General features: G+C 48.9%; 1 protein-coding gene across 1 annotated transcript in view; it reads right to left on the bottom strand.

Annotated features, from left to right (window-relative positions):
- Positions 1-11,706: 11,706 nt before the first annotated feature.
- The window catches only part of LOC144951685 (myosin-7-like), a 36,639-nt gene continuing 24,979 nt past the window's right edge, over positions 11,707-23,366 (bottom strand). Inside the window, exons 30-39 of the mRNA XM_078881980.1 lie at positions 23,101-23,284; positions 21,039-21,204; positions 19,243-19,367; positions 17,864-18,172; positions 16,520-16,723; positions 14,919-15,044; positions 13,668-13,838; positions 12,900-13,004; positions 12,543-12,638; positions 11,707-11,847 (exon numbers count right to left, since the gene is read on the bottom strand). Coding sequence (XP_078738106.1) covers positions 11,707-11,847; positions 12,543-12,638; positions 12,900-13,004; positions 13,668-13,838; positions 14,919-15,044; positions 16,520-16,723; positions 17,864-18,172; positions 19,243-19,367; positions 21,039-21,204; positions 23,101-23,284 — 1,627 coding nt within the window. The remainder of the gene's footprint in view (positions 11,848-12,542; positions 12,639-12,899; positions 13,005-13,667; positions 13,839-14,918; positions 15,045-16,519; positions 16,724-17,863; positions 18,173-19,242; positions 19,368-21,038; positions 21,205-23,100; positions 23,285-23,366) is intronic.

Raw genomic sequence — 23,366 nt, forward strand, 5'->3', positions numbered from 1 at the left:
TTCCATTCACAGCTAACTTTAGTGGTGAGTGATATCTGATCTGGTACTGGACCTCCGCTAGATAAACTCAGCCTTAAATTAGTATCTGATGCTGTGTGTAAAACATCAGCAAGGTTGAGACAAAGGTGGCCGGGCATGGTGCTTTCCACACAACAAACTCCTGCACAATGTTGGCATTCATATGTGCTCAATCGTCAATGTCGGCTATATGGGGGATCTTTACCTTTGTGTGTGGCTATCTTCTTGATGTGCTTGTGTGTCTGTATGTGGGAGGGTGGCGCAATGGTTAGCGCGTTTTGCTACAAACCCAGCGACCCGAGTTTGATTCCCACTCACGACCAATAACAGTAGCGAATATTTGAACCGGTCCTGGGTTTTCCCTATGTCGACTCAGCCCCAAATGACTAACTGGTGCGGTGTGTAATCATCACCACGAGGGAGACAAAGGCGGCCGGGCGCGGTGCTCGCCACCCACCCTCTCGTCTACCACGCCGGCCTTCATAGGTGCTCGCTAACAGCACTTACCCCAACAGTGTGTTAGGGCTACATAGGGAATCGTTGTCTTTGTGTGAGGGATGATGGTTTGTGTGTGTGAGTCGAGGGGCAGCGTGAGTGGGCAATTGTTCTCTGCAAGCTAGACAGAGGGTGGAACATGAGGAGGGAGGGGAGGAGCAGGTGTATAGTAATAAAAGTGTATGACTAATGCATGGGGGAATGCAGACTTTGTGTTGAAGATATGTGTGCCAGATCTCTCTCGCCATCCCTTAACTCCCTTGCACGCTTAACAACATCCCTCACCATTTTCGCACCCCCTGAAATCGTTCATACCCCCCCCACTACCCCCTTCACAGCTGTAGCCCTAATCATTACTCACCCCTGTACACCTCTCACCATCCCTAACCTGCCGCATGCAGCCCTCACCGTCCCATACTTGACTTTCTGCTCACCCGGGATGCCCTGTCGTCCATCCACTTCACCACTCCCCCGACACTGGAAACGTTTTCATATGATTATAATTAAATATATAATGCGCCCCTCTCCATTGTCGCAGCCAATTCCCGTTAAAGGGCAGAGCGAGTGGCGACAGCGGCGAGGAACGCGAGTTATTGACGCCCCCCCCTCCCACAACTCTCCCTGCCACCCCCATTCCTCACGGCCCCCTTTATCCCAACCCTGACCGCTCCCCTACCCTATTGCCCCACCCCCAAGGACGGAATGTGTGTTTGAGATATCAGCTGCTTGACACATGATCCGTCCAGCCCATTGTGTTTTTATAGTCGAGACCTATGTGATCCATGGGCAAGTGGTATATTAGTTAGCACCACGCCTTTGTCTCCCTTTGTCTCCTCGGCCCTCATGTCAAACGCATTGCCTGCAACCAAATCGCCGTGGAATCTTTCGGAAGCTAAGCATGGATGAGCCCAGTAAGTTGCTTGTGTGACGGCACGCCGATTGTCCACCACGGCAGCCGCAGTCGGCTGGATGTCTCGAAGTAGAACCGACAGAGGTACCTCCAATTGTGAGCCTTTAAATGCAACAGTCTTTGTTCAGTAATTTCCTCTGAAAGCAGGTACATGCAATGGTGGAGCCAGGATTTTCAGGTAGGGGGGGCAACCCCTCCAGCAATGAAGAATGATAGGAGTTGTTAGTATGTAAGGACTTGTCCCTTGCTTTTTATTCGACGCGTGTGCGGCGATGGCGCAGCCATCGATCGAGGGTCGAATTCGAACCGTGTGTGATCGGCATCGCGCTCGATGAAGGTGAATGCCTTCAGGGAAGTCGTGTCCTGTATACGCAACTGCGCACAATTCTGAGTCACTTATATAACTGCTTTGTCGTTACTTATTGCCACTTATGGACTCAGACTATTGTCCTATCATCTCATAGGATCCCTGGCACGTAATAATATGCTACAAAGTGGCAGTGGGGGTCGCAGAATGCCGGTTTATTACTAATAAACCCCAATAATCCAATCGAAATTAGGGATTTCGATCCGGTCATTGGGGGGACACGTGCCACCCCCCCCCCCCAGTGGCTACGCCTATGGGTGGTACATGCTTGGCTCTACCCGGTTTGCAACCAGACTTGATGGTGCCAATTCCGCCCTCATACATCACCGACCTATCATCCGATTGGCTCGTGCCGGATTACCTCACCCCTGTTGTTGCGAACTGCCTTTGCAATCTCATCCCTAATTGACCAGATCTTTGGAACTTTCCATAAAACACCTCCGCTGTCTCCAGATGGCTTGAGTTAGAGTTACAGTCCACATTGCCACCTCACTCAGTTACCAACTCATTACACATCTCTCTCCCATACCGATCTCTGCCATGTGATCCACTACAATTGTATGGGAGACTGCTTTGGAATACAAAGTGTTGTAGGCATGAGGTTGCACGGTGGCTGTGAGATGCCTGTACATCAATTGATAATTATTAAGTGAATTCTAGATTTGAAGCTTTCGTGACTGCAATGATTCATATTCTCAGGTTTTTTCGGTAAAGTCACGTAGGTAAAACATTAAAAGTAATGAAAGTAAAATGAAACAAAACAAAAATAAAAATAAAATTCTATTTTTATTTTTGTTTTGTTTTATTTTACTTTCATTACTTTTAATGTTTTACCTACGTGACTTTACCGAAAAAACCTGAGAATATAATTATTAAGTGAGTCTGTGTGGAGCTTGATGGGTTTTCTTTGGGTTCTCCAGTTTCCTCAGACATGAAGCTAAACTCTCATGGATGGAATTCGCCAAATATATATGAGTGCAACAGGTCTTGAAACTCGGTGGGGATTTCCTGGATAAATAATCAACGTGATTATTGGCATTATTTCATCGCACCAGGTGCTCCTTTAAAACTGAGCCACCCTAGGCGAGACCCAACCAGTATAAATTTATATACAATATTCACAAATCACGTTAGGCATGACCAAGAATTGAACACAAATTTCCAGGTTCATACAGCACACTCCACACCTGAATGGCTATATGGCGTATTTGTCTGGCACAGTGGTTGGCATACTGCGCTATGTGTGTGTGAACAGATTTGTACGACTCTTTTGCCTCTGGGCACATTTGGGCTGCATCTTTCCAGACAGTCTTACAAAAGCCAGATAATAAGGTAATACAATTCTAGATTTGAAGCTTTCGTGACTGCAAGGATTCATATTCTAAGGTCACGTAGGTAAAAAAATGTAATTAATGAAAGTAAAATAAAATAAAAATTACGACGTTTCGGAGGCAACACAAGCTTCCGTCTTCAGGTGGAACCGTCACAGCACGATAGCTATATCAAGTAAGAGAAATTTCTTGGAATTTTAGAATATAAGGTAATACTAAAAACCGCATTCATGAATAATATTGCCTTATAAAAGAAGAATACATAGTAGGTGGATGCTTCAGGCAATGCCCCTTATTCAGCGTAGGGAGGGCAGATAGATTCAATCTTTATTTTGTGTGCCAACATTGCTCACAATAAAGTAGGCAGCGGTGCACATTACAGCAGAACGGGAATGGTACAGACGCATACAGCAAGAGGAATGAGAAAACCCATCGCGACCTCAGCAGCTTACAATAGAAGATTGCCCTTTAAAATTATGAGGGCCTTCAAAACTTAGTTGTGAGATCAGGTTTCACCTAAAATGTTAGTCATATATTTATTTTTCAAGGCAGTGTTAATAATGAAGTTATTGATTTTTTTTTTATTGCAGTGTGATACAGCAGGATGAATTCCTGGATGTGAGAACATATACATGTTAAAGACAATATAAACTAGTCATAAAGTGGGCACGGAAGGACACATTGTTCCAAGGAATGATGGCCAGTGGTCAATAATAGTGACAAGGGTGGCTGGCAGCCAAGGAATGGAACGCATCAGTGAGTATTTCCTGGACCAAGCTTTTAACTCCCCTTCTCCCTCTCCTCTCCTCAATTGCTCTTATACTATGCCCGTCCATATGGGCATATAATAGAGGCTTCGCACAGTCTGTACTATACCTCTGTAGAGTTCGTATCACTTTAGTGTGTTACAGCTGCCATCTCCTCCTCCCCGGGTTTTCACGTGGACCATGGACACCGTCACTAGTTTATACTCAGCTCCCACCCTTCCTGTCCCATCCTCAATTCTTGCCGTTTCTCCAAACCGTCTGGTTCCCATGGCTTCAACTTTTCTAAACTCGTATCCTCATCACCTCTCCACCTCGGACCCCTATAACCACTTATACTGGTAGGAACCTCCTGGTTACACCAGCCCACAGGGGATTATTGTGTCCGTCGTGCAGGGAGGGGCTGGGTGGGGAGGGAAGGGCTGGTGGGGAGGGGCTGGGTGGGGAGGGTGGGGCTGGGTGGAGAGTGGAGGGTGGGGAGGGGCTGGGTGGGGAGGGTGGGGAGAGGCTGAGTGGGGAGTGTAGGGAGGGGCTGGGTGGGGAGGGGCTGGGTGGGGAGGGTGGGGCTGGGTGGAGAGGGGAGGGTGGGGAGGGGCTGGGTGGGGCTGGGTGGGGAGGGGCTGATCACCGCGTGGTGCCCTTATAAAACTCAACGTTTAACCTACTCACTCCGGCTTGTGCCCGCCCTCACAGTCGGCCATATTTTCGGAATACACCACGCCGCCGTTGACCCTGGCCATTGACTGAGCAACCAAACGTTTCTACCAGCTTTCTCTGCAGGAATGTGTTTCACTGCGTACCTCTTCAACTCCCCAACTCATTGGCTCCCATTCCCTACCCATCTCCCTTCAAAACATATGCTTCCTCTTATATGAGACCATAACTATTCACAATCGTATCCGACAGGAGTGCAGCGAATTCCTAGGCCTCACTGAGACATGGATCTTCATTGGCGGCTCATTTCCCCTTCGGTTAAACCACTCACCACATTACCCAATACCCTACTCCTCGAGTGCTCTCACCTCCTATGAACAGTACCTCGTCATCTTGCACCACTCTCATCTTTTGCTAAAAGTCACCAATCATCCACCTAGACATTACTTTTTTTTCTCTCTCCTATGTTCCCTTCACTTTTCCACTCAAGACTTCAACTTGCACATCGACTTCTCTTCTCCTCCACCCCCATTGACTTCTCTGCTCTCCTTTCCTACTGCAGCCTCACCCTCCATATCGATTTTCCTACCCACGCCCATGACCATCTTGCCCTCCTAATCACACTTGGCCTCGATACCTCCCATCTCCATTTCCTCGACAAAGTGATCTCTGACCAATTCCTTGTCTCAACCTCTCCTACTGCCCCTGGTAAGATTTACCCCTCCTCATGGATGCCCTTTCCAGCTCCAAGCTCTCGACAATCTGGGAATTCATTCGTACATTCTCACCTGCACCGATGTCCTCAACTCCTGCCTATCATCTATCTTTGACACTCGTACCCACACATCCTAGAACATCTCTCACCTACAGTAAGGGAAAAAGTATTTGATCCCCTGCTGATTTTGTACGTTTGCCCACTGACAAAGAAATGATCAGTCTATAATTTTAATGGTAGGTTTATTTGAACAGTGAGAGACAAATCTTCAATGATTGCAATAGTATCGGGCACAGGAACTTTGGTGAACAAAGAAACTACATCGAAACTAACGAGAAAATCACCAGGGGACAGTGAGATGTCTTTAATTGACGATACCAGGTGAGCTGAGTTAAGTACAGAAGAGGTGGTCTTACCAGTGAATGGCTACAAGGTCTCAGACATACTGTATATCGGGCCAGTTTGTAGGTGGGTGAGCCAATGGTGAAGACGATGGGACGAAGGGGTGTACCCTCTTTATGGATTTTTGGTAAGCCCTATAATCTGGGTGGTCTAGCAGCAGAAGGTTTTAAGGAAAACCGTTTGGTCTGTTCAATTAATGAAGCTGAATCAGTTATGATACTGTTCGTTTTTGTAACGAGGCTGTTGGTGGGATCTCTTTTAATGTTTGTATAAGGCAAATTGTTAAGCGTTTTGAGATGTAATTTGCATACATGACGCTATATAAAACTAATTATTACTGTGGAAGATTATTCTGAATGGCTTGTGGTGGTTGTCAGTCAGTCCTCACTGCTCTGCATGAACATATCCTGTTACAGACAATGTGGTGATGTCACCACCGCTCACCTGAGAACATTAGTAGCTGTTTGTGCATCTATCAGTGTGTACATGTCTATGTGTGTGTATATGTATCATTGTGTACACGCATCAATTCGTGTCTCGTGTGTGTTATTGTAGGTGTCATAGTATTTAGCGCACTGTGCTATAAACAAAGTGACCTGGGTTCGACTGCTGGCTATGACCAACATCAGTGGCAAGTGATATATGAATCATATTCTTAGGTTTTTTAGGTAAAGTCACGTAGGTAAAAAATTAAAATTAATAAAAGTAAAATAAAAATAAAATAAAAATCACGACGTTTCGGAGGCAACACAAGCTTCCGTCTTCAGGTGGAACGGTCACAGCACGATAGCTGTATCAAGTGAGAGAAATCCCAAGAGACCCGCCCGACCTTGTATATATATACGTGCTGTGACGGTTCCACCTGAAGACAGACCCTTGTGTTGCCTCCGAAACGTCGTGATTTTTATTTTATTTTACTTTTATTAATTTAAATTTTTTACCTACGTGACTTTACCGAAAAAACCTAAGAATATGAATCCTTGCAGTCACGAAAGCTTCAAATCTAGGATATATGAATCCTTCCTGGGCCTACCCTAGGTCACCTCGGCTTAAAATGAGTACCCCCGTAGTGTGCTGTGCCAGCCTTCATAGGCACGCACGAACAGCCCTTGCCCCCCAAGTCTATGTAGGCTACACAGGGGGTCTTTCTCTGTATTAGTGTATGTGCGCGTGTGCAGAATTGTTTGTATAGTGTGCCATCCACGGAATACATATACGGGTGAAAATACAGACACGAGATGTTCTGCGCTTGGAGAATGCTCTTTATTGAATCATATTGTATGTCCAATAAAAAGGTTGTATACATTCAAGGTTACGCATGTTACACACGTTCCGCACTTTACTCTTCCTTCTGCAGAGCACACGGACACAAAAAACAAAGACGGGCATGCGGTTATATACAGACATCAATACACTGGTCAAAACGTTGAATGCACAGGACAGGCAATATACCGTATGGTTTCACAACCATAAATATATAAATAAACATCGAAAACTATCTTGGATTCGATGAATACAAATTTTCATTCTGTCTCACACTTTGTTTTACAAACTATTCCACGCATCACTGTGATCTTTACTCCAACCCTCTTTCAATTCAAAAGGAGATTCGTTGGGCCAAGATCATCCTTAATGCATACACACACAATAGAGTCCTTTACCTATCCAAATGTCTTATTTAGTACCAAACCCCCCAAAGTCATAGAAGCTCCACAAGTCTTAATTACACTGTACTGAGGGGGAAACAAAGCTCCAATGGTTTTCACTTATCTTCTTGGTTCTTTCGGTAAAGTCACGTGACTTTACCGAAAGAACCAAGAAGATGAATCCCTGCAGTCACGAAAGCTTTTAATCGGTTTTCACTTAGTTTCTGACCAAATCACTTCGCCTCCTGGATGCCATGGGGGATGCAGGAGGCGTCTGTTGCCGCTCTTGCTGGCATTCCATTTGTATTTTAGAAGTTTAAACATTCCTTTCTTTCTCTTTTATTTTTTTCAGTTCTTGGTGTTGTTTTTGTTATTTTGTTCATCTTTCTTTTTTGCTCGTATGCTGCTGGGCCTGCTGGGGCCTGCGAGCACTCCGGAGATCACCCAACCTCCTGCATTGAGTGGCCCCCTATAGCGGTCTCTCAGTCACCGCCATGCTGTCCTTCTTGGCCCGTCTCTCCTAGCTGCGGCTTGGCTCATCTTGGCCCTCCGTACTGCCCACTCCTAGCGCCCTCACAGCACAAGTCTACAACTGGGGCTTGCTACCGCCCCAGAGCTCAGCTCTCCCGCGACCTTCCACTCGCCGTCATGTCCTCACTGCTGGTCTTTGTGGCCTGTCGCTCTTGGCCTGTCTCGGCCTGCTCCTGGTTAGCCTTGGCTCGTGCCTGGGTCATCTCCTCGCCACTGCTTGGCCACCGCGCCTGCCTGCTGCTGCTGCTGTTCCCTTGCATCGAGGGCCCCCCCGTCTGCCTTCCAGTCGCCAGCGCTGGCCTTCGCGGTCCATTGCCCATTCCGGTTGGAGGTTGGCTCCTCTAGTCACAGGTTGGCTCTTTTCGGCCTGGTCCCGGCTGATCCCAGCATCTGGGTCATCTGACCGCTTTGCTGCGATGCCAGCCTGGCTTGGTTCATGGCCGGCTTGCTGTGCCTCACGCGATTTGCCTTGGCTGAGGCTCTTCGCCAATCCTGGCTTCTGGTGGAGCTTCTGACTGCGGCGCCCTGATGCACCACGACATCACCCACGCTGCCCTTTTGAGCCTTTGCCCCGACATCCTGGCACCCCGCCGCTGACCTGTAGGTTAAATTCTGATGAAGGTTTGTCTAGCATCTTGTCCTTTTAGACCTAAGTGCTGCCTTCGGACACTATGATCATTCCATTTTTCTCGAGTGACTGAAAGGATAGATGGGGGTCTCTGGCTCTGTCCTGAACTGGTTCGCCTTTCTGATAGAAATACATTTTGTCAGCCTTGGAGAGCGAAATTCTGACACATGTTCTATTTTTGTGGTGTCCCTCAGGGTTCCGTCCCCAACCCATTTTTGTTCTGTATATACATGTCTGTATGTATGTTGAACTTCTTTCGCACCGTACGTAGCCAACCGTGTTAATCGGAGATGTGGGGGAAGGACAACAGACTAAACACAAAGCAGTTTTAAAGAAATTAGTTTTCAATTTGGATTTCAAAGTGCATAACTCCAGTGGCTTCCTAACATCAGAAGGAAGAGCGTTCCAGACGGCTACAGAAACGCATCTGAAAGCGCGCGATGCATAGTTTCATGCCACCTCAGTCTTAGTTTCCACTGTGATGCTGACGATACTCAAATTTACATTCATGCCACATCTTCCCTCTGCGCCTCCCTCTCGTCATGACCATCAAGGCTTGGATGAAATCTAATTGCCTCCAGCTAAATGGTGACAAGACTGAGGTGCTGCTTTTTGGATCCTCACACCAGCTGTCCAAGGCTGGTTGTGTCTGCGTGATGATCGATGGACACATTATTGGTGCTGCTCAGGCAGTCGCAGTCTTGGCGTTGTCCTGGATCCCTCACTAACTTTTTAAGCGCACAACGTGGTTACAAAAGATTAATTCTTTCATCGCAGAAATGTAGCCAGGTTGCTGGCTACATTTCTGAAGCATGTTCGTGCCTTTGTCTTCTCTTGCATCGACTTTTGTAGTGCACTGATTTATGGCAACCCAATGAAGCTGTTTAATTGGCTCCTGTACGTGCAGAATGTGGCCGCCAGAGTTCCTGTTACTGAGCACACTACCCCCACGCTTGTCACGCTGGCTGCCAGTCGCGTTTCGGGTGGAGCTCAAAATCCTCTTCCTCGCCAACAATGCCCTCGTGCGATGCCGCTCCCTCGTATATTTGCGATCTTCTCCATCGCTACGTTCCAGCAAGAGTCCTCCGGTCGTCTGATTCCAGCCTGCCATGCGTGCCGAGGTTGAACCTCCAATAGCGACTGGGTCTTTTTAAATCCTTTATATTAAGTTAACTTGCTTGCTTGTGTAGAGGTGTAATTGTGTATGGGCGCGGATGGCTAACAAACACAAGGGGCGTGGTTAGGGCCGTACACAGAGGAGGTGCTCACACCGACGTCCGCACCTGCATCCCCCACGGGCCCCTCCCGGGGGCCGAGTACAATAAAAGGTGGTGAGCCGGAGGGCTCGAGGTCGGAGTATCAGCTTTAACCAGCGAAGACTGAAGACCAGCTAGCATAGGCCCCGGAGCTCCCCTGGCTCGCTGTCCTTGTCAGGGCCGACCAGGGCAAGCCAGTGGTGTGGCCCCGAGAGCCCAGACTCAGGGTGCCGGGATCCCAGCTTGACCAGGGCTGGGATAGGTAGCCTCCCTTAGCTCCGTAGTGGAGGACTTGGGCTTAGGTTAGCGGGGTTAGATGTTGTGTCTCCCTGTTAGTTGAGTAAAGGGGACGTTAACCCCTTAAGTACTGTGTGTACCCGCTACTGTACACAAGTTGGTGTTAATAAATAAGTGTGCCTCCGATCCCGTCGTCAAGCCTCCTGAATACTTACTACACTTGCTTGCGCGCTTACGACCGTGCAAATCTTTGGGTCGTTTTTTAACCCACTTCCCGTGATCCAATCGAGCTGACATTTTGCACACAGACTCGTTGTGCGTGACAATTTATTTTCGTGAAATTTTTTTTCCAAAATTTGACACTTTTTAAGAAAAAATAAATTATATTTAATTACCAATTGCTTAATGGTGGCAGGCAATCTATCTGACCCATAGGTGGCAGCCATCTCAAGCCAGAGGACGAGAGGACTCTAGCCGCCACACATATAAAGGATTTATAGTGAAAAACTTTGTTTTTACGGGTACATTTTTTCGATGTGGGCCCTAGGTTGTGGAATTAATTTCCACCAAATATTTGGTCTGCAGTCTTTCGTCCTATTCAAATCTTGCCTTAAGACACATCTGTTCTTAACAGCCTTTTCACTTCCTTAATGTTTTTTTGATATGGGAATATTCATTTATTTTATTTGGTGGGATGATCTTATCGCAATAAACTGTGTGCTTTTATTAGGTTCTTATTGTGTTTTTTTATGTTTTATATTGGTTTGTTTAGCCCCATACAGCACCTTGTAACCTATAGGTGAATTTATTATTATTGCTACCTGAAATTCGAATGTTTAAAAAATATTATTGGTTATTATTGAACATTTGATTAATTTTTGTGAAATATTTTTTATTTATGATGTGAGAGTAGTTTCTGTTCTGATTTTTCTTTACCTTCATTGCCGTATTTCATTTTTCCTTTTTTACATTTTGGTGACCTTGCAAATAAGACTCATACTGTCCTCTTGCGTTGTCACCTATAGATGAACAAACTAACTTGAAATGGGAACTTAAACCCTTGTATCTGAACACCCCTGACCCTACACCATCATAATCTTTTTGGTATTGTGCTCCCCTCCCTCCCTCCCAAGCAAGACCACTTGTCCCTACGCTCCCCCGATCCCCAGCTCCACGCTGTGGGTAAATCAGTTGATCATGTTTTGCGTTTGTGTGCTTTGGTTCATAACCTCCGTATTAGCTCACACGCAGTGAACCTCCTTAAAACCCCATTTTTTTCTTCCCTTTTATTTAGTTTTCTTTAATTGTTTTTAGTTTTATTTGTCAAGGGGTTGTAAAGAGTTGGGTTTATTACGATTAGAGTGCTGTGAATAGCGCTGTATAAAATAAAGTTTTAGTTAGTTAACCCCTATGAGACAGACCGCTCTAACCCAGAGGTCGCAAACGGATTTTGATTCCTTATCCATACCCGTACCCGGCCGCACCAGGGTCGCAAATGGGTACCCGTACCCGGCCGGGTACGAGTACCCGTTCCCTACCCGTACCCGTACCCTACCCGAAATGAGTGACAAACAGTTACCAGTGACTCACGGCCTACCCGTACTCGTACCCAGCCGCACCAGGGTCGCAAACGGCTACCCGTACCCGTACCCGGCCGGGTACGGGTAGCCGGGTATCGGGTAGGGTACGGGTATCGGGTACCCGGTCGTGACCTCTGCTCTAACCCCATCTAGACCCTTGTACACCCCCACACTATACCTTGCCACCGGCGTCGCGTGTCTTGGCGCGGAGTTTGTTCGCTTGCGACTCGGCGATGTCGGCACGCTCCTCCGCCTCCTCCAGCTCGTGCTGCAGCTTGCGGTAGCGAGACAGGTTCCCGTTCGCCTGCTCCTCCTGCCGGCGGGGAAGTGGGAGCAGGGATGGAGCGGTGGTGTTTGGAGCGATTGAGGATGTTGGAGTGGTGTTGGTAGGAGCGATGTTAGATAGTGGAGTGGTGGTGATCATGACGGGGGGTGATTGTGGTCATGGTGGTGGTTGTAGGAGCGATGGTGGCATAAGTGGTGGTGGTGGAACGTGGTGTGGTGGTGTCGTCGTAGTTGTAGTGATTTTTTTGGTGTTGGTGGTGTGGTGGTAAAAGTGGCGATCGTTGTAAAAGTGGCGGTAGTATGGTGGTCAAGAAGTGATGCGGTGTGATGGTTTAGGTGATGGTGATGGGTAGTAAGGATGTGGTGATGTGTGGTGTGAGGCAGTGTAATGGTAGTTTGTGAGATAGTATGGTGGTGAGTTGGTAGTTAGAGTGAGGTGAGGTGGTGCGGTGGTTGTGTTGTGGTTAGGCAGTGCGATGGTGGCGGTGATGTCGCGTTTGATGGGGAAGTGGTCAGATGCGGTGATGTAATTATAGGCAGAAGTATTGCAATTGTTGAATAATGTTGATGGTATATTGATCCGTGATGCATTGGAAGGACAGAAGGGAACAAGGGGATAATGTCCTAGCTTTAATTGGAAAAACACTGGGAAAATCAACGCAGAAAAAGATGAAATCAAATCGACGTGAGCTCCCTTCACTGCGCGGACACCGCGACTCTTACCGCCTCCTCGGCCTGCCGTTTGTAGGCCTTGACCTTCAGCTGAAGTTTGTCCACCAGGTCCTGTAGGCGAACCAGGTTCTTCTTGTCCTCCTCGGTCTGCCCTCAGTGCACACACAAACACACACATGAACACACACACACGTGCACAAGCACACCACACACGCATGCACGCATTCACACACGCACTCTCACAAGCGATAGGGATCATGAGTGCCAGGCCCAGCACCTACTAGTTGCATGTGTGTCCACGTGTCAGTGTGTATATGTGTGTGTACACGTGTCAGTGTGTATGTGTGTGTATATGTGTGTATGTACACGTGTAGGTGTGTCCACGTGAGGATGGGTGCGGTGCATCACCTGGTAGGAGAGCTCCTTCGCACGCCTCTCGTACTTGCGTGCTCCCTTCACCGTCTCGGCGTTCTTTCTCTGTTCTGCCTCCAGCTCGTTCTCCAGCTCTCTCACCTGCGGGGGGAGCACAGGGGTGGAGGTGAGTGGTGTGGTGTGGGAGCTGGGGCAGGGAGGCGTGTGTGCGCTATCTGATGGGTTGGAGTGCTTTGTGCACTCTGCTGCAAATCCAGCAGCCCAAGTTTCATTCCCGGGCCATAGCCAACATCAGTTACAAATATTTGAACCGGCAGTGGGCCTCCTCTAGGTCTACTCGATGATAAATGACTACCGGGTGCAGTGTGTATACATCAGCATGGAGTTAAAGTATCAGCCTGGTGTAGTGTCGGCCGTATCACCTGTGCGTCGTGCTGGTCTTCATATATCATCTGTGTGTCGTGCTGGCCTTCATGAGTGCCCACTAACAGGATTGGCCTCAACAGCTTGAAAATGCGACCCGAGGGGATCTTTGTTATCTGCCAGTGATGTTGATCAACCCATAATGTCCCGTGACTTTCCAGTGAACCTTCAACACTTCACGTGGCCTCAAAGTGCATCCGGCATAGCACAAGTGCTGTTATGGCACTACTTTCACTTTGTGGTGAATGGCGGCTGTTGTGTTTACGTGATGCAGTGGTTAGCATATCTGCTGGGGTGAGGGTGAAGGGGGGTGAGTGTAAGATCACTGCTTCACCCTTTATGCTCACCCCCCTCGCAATACCCTCACTCCCTTCTCCGTACCCTGGCCTCCAGCTTCTGTAGCTGCTTCTTGCCGCCCTTGAGCGCGATCTGCTCGGCCTCATCCAGCCGGTGCTGCAGGTCCTTCACCGTCTGCTCCATGTTCTTCTTCATGCGCTCCAGGTGAGCGCTCGTGTCCTGCTCCTTCTTCAGCTCCTCGGCCATCATGGCCGCCTGCCAGGTCACGACACCTCGGTTAGATTCTCGACCGAGGAGGTCGGACTGACGGGTCACTGGTGGTTGTGGCATGCGGAGGCCTTCAGCTTGCAGTGGATAGATCATGGTTCAAGATGATGATGATAATGGTGATGCTACCAAGAGGCCTTCATCCAGCAGTTGATAGACCACGGCTGATAATGATTATAATGGTGGGGGCATGAAGAGGCCTTCATCCACCATTGAGTACAGCATGGCTAACAATCATGTCGGGATTCCCTCATCCAGCAGTGGATATACCACGGCTGATGGCGATGGTGATAATGGTGGTGGCATGAGGAGGCCTTCATCCACCATTCAGTAGATCATGGCTAACAACAATGTGGGGATTCCCTCATCCAGCAGTGGATGGACCATGGCTGATGACGATGATAATGGTAGTGGCATGAATAATCTTTCATCCACCATTGAGTAGATCATGGTGAATGATGAGGTGGGGATTCCCTCATCCAGCAGTGGATGAACCATGGCTGATGGCGATGATAATGGTAGTGGCATGAATAATCTTTCATCCACCATTGAGTAGATCATGGTGAATGATGATGTGGGGATTCGCTCATCTAGCGGTGGATATACCATGGCTGATGGCGATGATAATGGTAGTGGCATGAATAATCTTTCATCCACCATTGAGTAGATAATGGTGAAGATGTGGGGATTTCCTCATCCATTAGTGGATATACCATGGCTGATGGCGATGATAATGGTAGTGGCATGAATAATCCTTCATCCACCATTGAGTAGATAATAGTGAATGATGATGTGGGGATTCGCTCATCCAGCAGTGGATATACCATGGCTGATGGCGATGATAATGGTAGTGGCATGAATAATCTTTCATCCACCATTGAGTAGATAATAGTGAATGATGATGTGGGGATTCGCTCATTCAGCGGTGGATATACCATGGCTGATGGCGATGATAATGGTAGTGGCATGAAGAATCTTTCATCCACCATTGAGTAGATCATGGTGAATGATGATGTGGGGATTCGCTCATCCAGCGGTGGATGGACCGTGTCTCATGGGGTTTCTCACGTCTGTGATGGCCTTCTTGGCCTTTTCCTCGGCGTTGCGGCACTCCTGCACTGCCTCCTCCACCTCGTTCTGCAGCGTCCCCATGTCTCCCTCCAGCTTCTTCTTCTGGTTGATCAGGCTGGTGTTCTGTGGAGCACGAAGGAGCAGGTGGGAGCAGGTGGGAAGGAGGTGGGAGGGGGAAAAAGTCATAGGATAAGGCTCACTCCATTATCAGGTATCCTACATCTTATTCAACTGCTCTCTGCCAAAAATCTGTATTTCGTCCCAAGGATTTTGAACCAGGAGTGTGCTACCATCATCCAGCCTCAGAATTGGTTCTCCTAAGCGTGTTAAATACTTTCAACATCATTCATTCGTTTCAATTAACTCCCAACATAATAATGTGTTACTTCCCAGATAAAATATTTGCTGTAAAAATCTTAGGAAACAACCTCAGTGAGCATTGCTTAGTCGCTTACGTCAGATCAATCAAAGTCCATGAAATAAAAACATCAATTTAATTTGATGTGACATCAATTTAATTGATTGGTATTAAGTTCTAAATTCAAATGTTATAGAATCCACCTGGTCTGCTTTCAAGAGATAATTTCTAGATATTATAAATGTCCATGTTCCCCTTAAAGATAAGAAATAACCCCTGGTACACTTCTGAACTATGCAATATCTGACCAAAGAAACAAAGCATGGGCCATAGCAAGGAATTCAAAAACTCCTGAAGCTACCCTAAATGTCAAAATTCTATGTAATACGTGTACTGCTCAAATATAATGAAGCCAAATCTGAAAACCTAGTTCAGAAACAGTTGATCGGCGTTCTAGAGGGTTACGTTAATATCAATCGAACATCAATCTTGGTTTAGACATAAGCATAGCACCATCCCTTTCACAAACAGTCTTCGACAAAATAGATTCCTTATCAATATGAATATCTGCTTAGCAGTCATAGACCTGACTAAGTCATTGTTGATCATCACATCCTCCAAACCACATGACTCGATTGTGGCTTCAGTGAAAGAGCAACATATTGGTTGGTAATTTATCAGGTGGTAGAATCAATGTCTAAAATTTGGCAATTGGGCAATCTTTCCTCTGAATTCACTCAGAAAATGTATATAAATAATATAGCGTAAAATCTACCTAATTCTACTTTGTACCGATGATGATTCTAAATACACCAGGATATTCATTAGATAATGTAAAACTAATATTACAAGATGACTTTACAACCATTCAGAGCTATTTCATAGCTTGCAAATTCCACATGAATGGAGACACCAGACAAAATGTGTCACTTTATGAGCCCCAACTCCACTACAGCTCAGAGCCATTTGCACTTTGTCCATAACCAATTCTCTGCAGTGCAACCTCGAGATCTCACCTAGTCGCACGAAATACATTTCAACTTGAAATGTGACAACAACAACAATGGTGGCTGCGATGACGATGAGGGAGGGAGAAAGATGGCGATGGGAGGAGGGAGCAGGATGGAGCAATGCAAATATTGAACACCTGGATCGTTGAATTCACGTGGAACAACTCAAGATGACAACAACAACAACGATGGTTGTGATAATGACGACTCTGGCACCGATGAGGACGCACCTGCGAGTGCAGCAGCTGCACGCGCTCGCTGGCATCGATGAGCTCCTGCTCGGCGAGCTTGCGCGCACGCTCCGTCTGCTCGAGCGCCGAGCGCAGCTCCTCCACCTCGGCCAGCATGAGCGTGCTACGCCGCTCCGCCATGGCCGCCTGCTCCTTGTACTCGTCTCCCAGCCGCAGGGCGTCGTCCAGCTGCAGCTGGGCCTCCTGTGTGTGTGTCAGTGCGCGTGTGACAGCGGGGAGCGGTGGTGTAGCGGTTAGCGCGCTGCGCTATGAACCCGGCGACACGGGTTCGATTCCCGCTCACGGCCAACACCAATGACGAGTATTTGAACCGGTCCCGGGCCTCCCCTAGGTCGACTCAGCCTCAAATGAGTACCTGGTGCGGTGTGTAAACATTGCCACTGGGGAGACAAAGGCGGTCGGGCGTGGTGCTGGCCACCCACCCCCTCGTGTACCGTTCCGGCCTTCATAGGTGCTCGCTAACAGCACTTGCCCCTACAGTCTGTTAAGGCTATACAGGGGATCTTTGTCTATGTGACAGCGGTGATGGTGGTGGTACACTTTAAAGTGCACGTAGCCTGGCACAAGCGCTGCGGTGACGTCACCGCCACTTAGTGGCGAACGGCGGTTGTTGTTGTTGGTGGTGGTGGTGATACATGGTGAGAGGTCAAGGAACATGGAGGGACGCACAGTGGTGGTGGAGCCACATGATGGCAGTGGTGGTACAGGGTGGTTGTTGCCAGGCTATCGTCACGGAAAACGAAGGCAGCACATGGTGAGTGGTCGGGGCAGGTCACCGAGAGGCATATGAAGACAAAGATCCCCCAAATAGCTTTAGCAGACTGTTGGGGCAAGTGCTGTTAGCGAGCACCTATGTAGGCCGGCACGGCACATGAGGGGGTGGGTGGTCAACACCACGCCCGGCCGCCTTTGTCTCCCCAGTGGTGATGTTTACACAGAGCACCATGTACTCATTTGAGGCTGAGTCGACCTAGGGGAGGCCCATGACCGGTTCAGATAATTGTCACAGGTGTTGGCCGTGAACCCGGGTCGCCCGATTCGTAGTGCAGACACAGTGGTCTAAGCATTATTTTCAAAGGAAACATTACTATGCGTACGCATATATTCACAACTGCATTGGGATGCCTTCTTTAAGCAGTGGATTGATCATGGTCGATGATGATGTTGACGGGCGATTCCTCCCGGAAACGTTGACTTGCAATTAAAAATGCTCTCTTCAACATGTATGATCACGCTAGAATCGTAGCCTGTCGAACAGAGACATCTGAAGAGTAAGTTCTGTACTAAGTCTGGCCCCTGGTCTGTACTGCACCGTCCACGCACCTTGAACTGTGACTGCACCATCTTGAGCTGCTTCTGCGCCTCTGAGGCTGAGCGGTTGGCGTGGCTCAGCTGGATCTCCATCTCGTTGAGGTCGCCCTCCATCTTCTTCTTGATGCGCAGCGCCTCGTTCCTTGAGCGCGTCTCGGCCTCCAGGGCGGTCTGCAGCGTCTCGACGGCGCGCTGGTTGTTCCGTTTGGACTGCTCCAGCTCCTCGTCTTTCTCGGAGAGCTTGCGTTCGATGTCGGCCTTCATCTGGCTGAGCTCGAGCTGAGCGCGGAGGATCTTGCTTTCTTCGTGCTCCAGGGAGGCCTGCGTTGGGACAGCGAGAGTTTCGGTAACGAAATTAGCGACATCAAATAATAGGTTTTACCCCTTTCTGGCAAACAAACAGGTGTTAAGATGTTAAAACACCAAATTGAAACCTTTTCCAAGTAATCTTGTCTGCAACATAGTCCTGCGGAGGGAGCTGGTAGGAACGTTGGGTTGCTTGGTCAATGGCCAGGGTCAACGGCGGCGTGGTGTATTCCGCAAATATGCCCGACTGTGAGGGCGGGCACAAGCCGGCGTGAGTAGGTTAAACGTTGAGTTTTATAAGGGCACCACGGGGTGACCAGCCCCTCCCCACCCAGCCCCACCCCTCCCACCCCCCACCCAGCCCCACCCTCCCCACCAAGCCCCTCCCCACCCTCCCCACCCTCTCCTCCCCATCCAGCCCCTCCCTCCCCTCCCAGCCCCTCCCTGCACGACGGACGGACGGACACAATTATCCCCTGTGGGCTGGTGTAACCTGGCGGTTCCTACCAGTATTAACGTTCTTATGCATATTACTGATAGTTTCCCTTCTGGCTACATCAGTCTCCAACCTACCCAATTTTGTCTGGTATCTCTCCACCACAGCTGAAGCCCAACTTGTGGTCTGGCAGATGAGAATGCCACAATATCCCTGCACTCAGATGCCCTGCTGTGCCAAGACATCTCTGACTGTCACGACTGTCACGATATTCCGAGTGTATCAGGACAACAATTGTGCTGCGCCCGAAACGTCGTGATTGAATTTAGTTGTTTTCATTGATTTTATTTTTTACCTACGTGACTTTACCTTGCAGTCACCAAAGCTTCAAATTTAGAATTAATGCTACCGTGATTGGGAAGTGATATTAGAACTTGTCCTGTGTCTCTCCTATGTCGACTCGGCCTTACACGGGTACCCCGTGCGGTGTGTAAAAACATCAGTGCAGGGAAGACATGTGGCTGGCAGTGACACTGGCCACACCACCACCCTCCCGCGTGCCGTCATTGCCTCACTAGGGCGCTAGCTAACAGAACTTTCCCCAACGGCCCGTGTAGGTTCTTTGTGTTTGTCCCCTGCCCCACGTCACCTCTGCCTCTTCCAGCGCCGCCTGCAGGTCGACCTTCTCCTGCTCCAGCTGCTTGCGCAGCTTCTCCAGCTCGTGCACCGTCTTGGCTCCCTCGCTCATCTGCTCCGTCAGATCGGAGATCTCCTCTGTGCGCGCAGACACAAAGACAAAGATCCCCCGTTTAGCCTTAACAGACTGTAGGGGCAAGTGCTGTTAGCGAGCACCTATGAAGGCCGGAACGGTACACGAGGGGGTGGGTGGCCAGCACCACGCCCGACCGCCTTTGTCTCCCTAGTGGCGATGTTTACACACTGCACCAGGTACTCATTTGAGGCTGAGTCGACCTAGGGGAGGCCCGGGACCGGTTCAGATAATCGTCACTGGTGTTTGCCGTGAGCGGGAATCGGACCCGGGTCGCCAGGTTCATAGCGCAGCGCGCTAACCGCTACACTACCACTCCCCACACAGACACACACACATGCACACCCACCTCGTCAGAATCTGAATTCGCCATGATCCATCCTCATGATTTCAGATAATCACCACAGATGTTAGTCATAGTCAGGCGCGAATTGAACTCCAGCTATTGGGGTTCATAGGGCAGCTCGCTTCTACTTCCATTCAACACTTTTTCACACGTTCACAAAAACATTCAAAGCTCTCATTTGCAACTAAGTACCAGCGATTTCACCACATTGCCAGGCTAGGTGTACTTCGAGGCTATCACGTGATGTGTAAAATTATCACTGGCAGGAGGTCACGTGATAGACCTTAGTGTTATTGGTTAACTGACAGAGATGAATGGAAGATGCACCGACTGTGCTCTCCATTGTGCCAATTTGCTGTGTTTTAGTCACCTGAAACTCTGTTGTTATGAGCGTCACTCATCCATGTTCCTTTATTACTGGAGGGAGACTGCCCCAGACTGCCCGGTAGCTTTCTTCACGAGCCTCTCCACAGGGGCCAATCTTGACACCGCTTCTATCATCAGCAATTTCATTCAGCTCCGAATTTTATTGTACCACATCAGCCCATGTCTTCTCTAGCCTGTGCCATGCTTGTTTATCTTCTATGTGGTCAAACAGAAGTTACTTGCTCAAGCGGTGGCTGGGCATTCTGGCTTATATAACCCAACCAACTCACGTGGTGGAGCTCATTGATGGGACCACGTCTTTAAAGGAGTAGTGACCTCCACGAAAATCCAGCAAGGTTAAATGCAGGATGTATTGTGGGAAGGCCAGCCTGAAATTGTTAAGCCGGCACAGGTGTTCCTGTAAAGGGGTCTACATTTTGCAAGCATGGAGATAAGAGGGCATAATCGTGGCGAAGAAAATCTGCATTTTTATATCGAGTGGCTCAGAGTTACGCAGACAATGAAACGATAATGACGTTCGACTGATCTGCTGCCAAACCGGAGCTGCCAATGAGCAAACTGCTCAGGTATGGGAACCCCTCCACTCTTTTCACAAGTGCGTCATTGTATACTCGCACTCACCCACTCTCACACAAAGACAAAGATCCCCCCTATAGCCTTTAACAGACTGTAGGGGCAAGTGTTGTTAGCGAGGCCAGAACAGTACGTGAGGGGGTGGGTGGCCAGCACCACGCCCGACCGCCTTTGTCTCCCCAGTCGCGATGCTTACCAAATTAGGTACTCATTTGAGGCTGAGTCGATCTAGGGGAGGCCCATGACCGGTTCAGATAATTGTCACTGGTGTTGGCCGCGAGCGGGCATGGACCTCAGGTCGCCGGGTTCGTAGCACTAACCGCGACATTACCACTCCCCACTCTCTGACGCACACACACTCACTACTCACCCTGCAGGTTCTTGTTCTCCCTCTTCATGGTCTCCAGGTGGTCGAGGCTCTCCTCGTACGCGTTCTTCAGCTTGAAGAGCTCCGTGCTGAGTGAGCGCGCCTCCTTCTGCGCCCCCTCCAGCTCCGCCTGCGACTCCTCGTATTTCTGCTTCCACTCGGCCAGGACCTGCGCAAGATGACGGCGCCGAGATGTTTAAAAGGGCTGGAGGGGCAGGGAGTTGAGAGTCAGGGTGTCTGAGGGAATCATATTCTTAGGTTGTTTCGGTAAAGTCACGTAGGTAAAAAATTTAAATTTATAAAAGCAGAGGCTCGGTCTCATTTGCAGCATTTTGTTATGTAGTCTAGCCATAGTCTCAAGCCGCACCTTACCATAATCATAAAAAGTGGGCCGTTCCTGGCCCATCCCCCCCCTCAACCATTATATATACGGAGTGGTATCTCTTGAAATCTCTCATTTACTTGATACAGCTATCGTGCTGTGACGGTTCCACCTGAAGACGGAAGCTTGTGTTGCCTCCGAAACGTCGTGATTTTTATTTTATTTTACTTTTATTAATTTTAATTTTTTTCCTACGTGACTTTACCGAAAAAACCTAAGAATACGGAAGCTTGTGTTATCTCCGAAACGTCGTGATTTTTATTTTATTTTATTTTTATAAAATTAAAAAATTTTTACCTACGTGACTTTACCGAAAAAACCTAAGAATATGAATCCTTGCAGTCACGAAAGCTTCAAATCTAGAATGTCTGAGGGAAGGGAAAAGGGAATTGCAAACGATGGGGGCAGCAGTGGAGACGATAAAACTTTCCCACAGAGTGGAGAGGCAAAAAAGGAAATGTGCAGCCACAGGTGCAGCCCTGCAATTACCTTCTCTGGCCACTGCTGAAGAAAGCTCTAGATAGGCCTTCTAGAAGATATATTCGCCAAACTCTTCCACGCATTTGACCCTACTTTACAGGAGTTAGAGGCGCACACGAGTCAGATCACCAGGTTCATGGTGCTATGCGCTAACCACTACGCGATCGCTCCCCACATTAGGTACATATCAGAATACATGCCACCATTTGCCACTTAATGACGGTAATGTCCCCACAGCACTTGCGTCAGGTTGGCTGCACTTTGAGGCCATATCAAACGTTTGCGACTCATTTGGTAGGAGGTCACTGAACAGACCCAGGTTTTATGGGTTGGCTGAGATGACTAGTACATAGGTACACAAAGATCGCCCGTTTAGCCACACAAGCTGCTGAGGCAGGTGTTGCTAGTGATCACAAACGGATGGTGAGCTCAGCACCGTGTGCATAGATACATACATTCACAAAGACGAAGATCCCCCATATAGCCCTAATACACTGTAAGAGCACATGCTGCTAGCGAGCACCTATGAAGGCCGGCACGGCACACCAGGCGGCGGGTGGCCAAAGCCACGCTCGGCCGCCTTTGTCTCCCCAGTGGCGATGTTTACACACCAGGCCAGGTACTCGGTTGATGCTGAGTCGACCTATGGAAGGCCCAAGACCGGTTCAGATAATCGTCACTAGTATCGACCGTGAGCGTAAATCGAACCCGGGTCGCCCGGGTTTGTAGAGCAGCGCGTTAACTGCTGCGCCACCACTCCCCACTGGTACATACACGATACCATACATACATCCATACACCAGAGGTCGCAAACAGGTTTTGATTCCTTACCCGTACCCGGCCGCACCAGGGTTGCATACGGGTACCCGATTGCGACCTCTGGGATGAAGCCATGTTGCAGGCGCGGGTGGGTTGATTCTAGGAACTTGAATTGTGAGAAGAGACAAGACGTTGGGAAATGAGTGACAAACGGTGACTCACCAGTGACTCACGGCCTACCCGTACCCGTACCCGGCCGCACCAGGGTCGCAAACGGGTACCCGTACCCGGCCGGGTACGAGTAGCCGGGTATCGGGTAGGGTACGGGTATCGGGTACCCGGTTGCGACCTCTGCCATACACACACGGATTGTGTGTGGGACCCCAGCGATCTCTGTAACCCGTGTGTCCCCATGTGACCTGTGTGACCCCGTGTGACCCGTGCCTTGTCGAACGTCCTCTGCTTCTTGTCGAGGGCGGCGGCCGCGGCGTTGGCACGCTCCACGTCCACCATCATGTCCTCGAGTTCGCTCTGCAGACGCTGCTTGGTCTTCTCCAGCGAGGAGCACTTGGCATTGGCGGCCTCCACAGACTCCTCCGCCTCCTGCAGCCTCTGCACCAGCTTCTTCCTGTGTGGTCACGGGCATGACATGGAGGAAGTGGGAAAAGTGGAGGAGGAAGACGGAGTGACATATCTAAACCGGTCCTGGG

This window comes from Lampetra fluviatilis, chromosome 63 (assembly GCF_964198595.1).
Source record: "Lampetra fluviatilis chromosome 63, kcLamFluv1.1, whole genome shotgun sequence".
In the NCBI taxonomy this organism is placed as follows: domain Eukaryota; kingdom Metazoa; phylum Chordata; class Hyperoartia; order Petromyzontiformes; family Petromyzontidae; genus Lampetra; species Lampetra fluviatilis.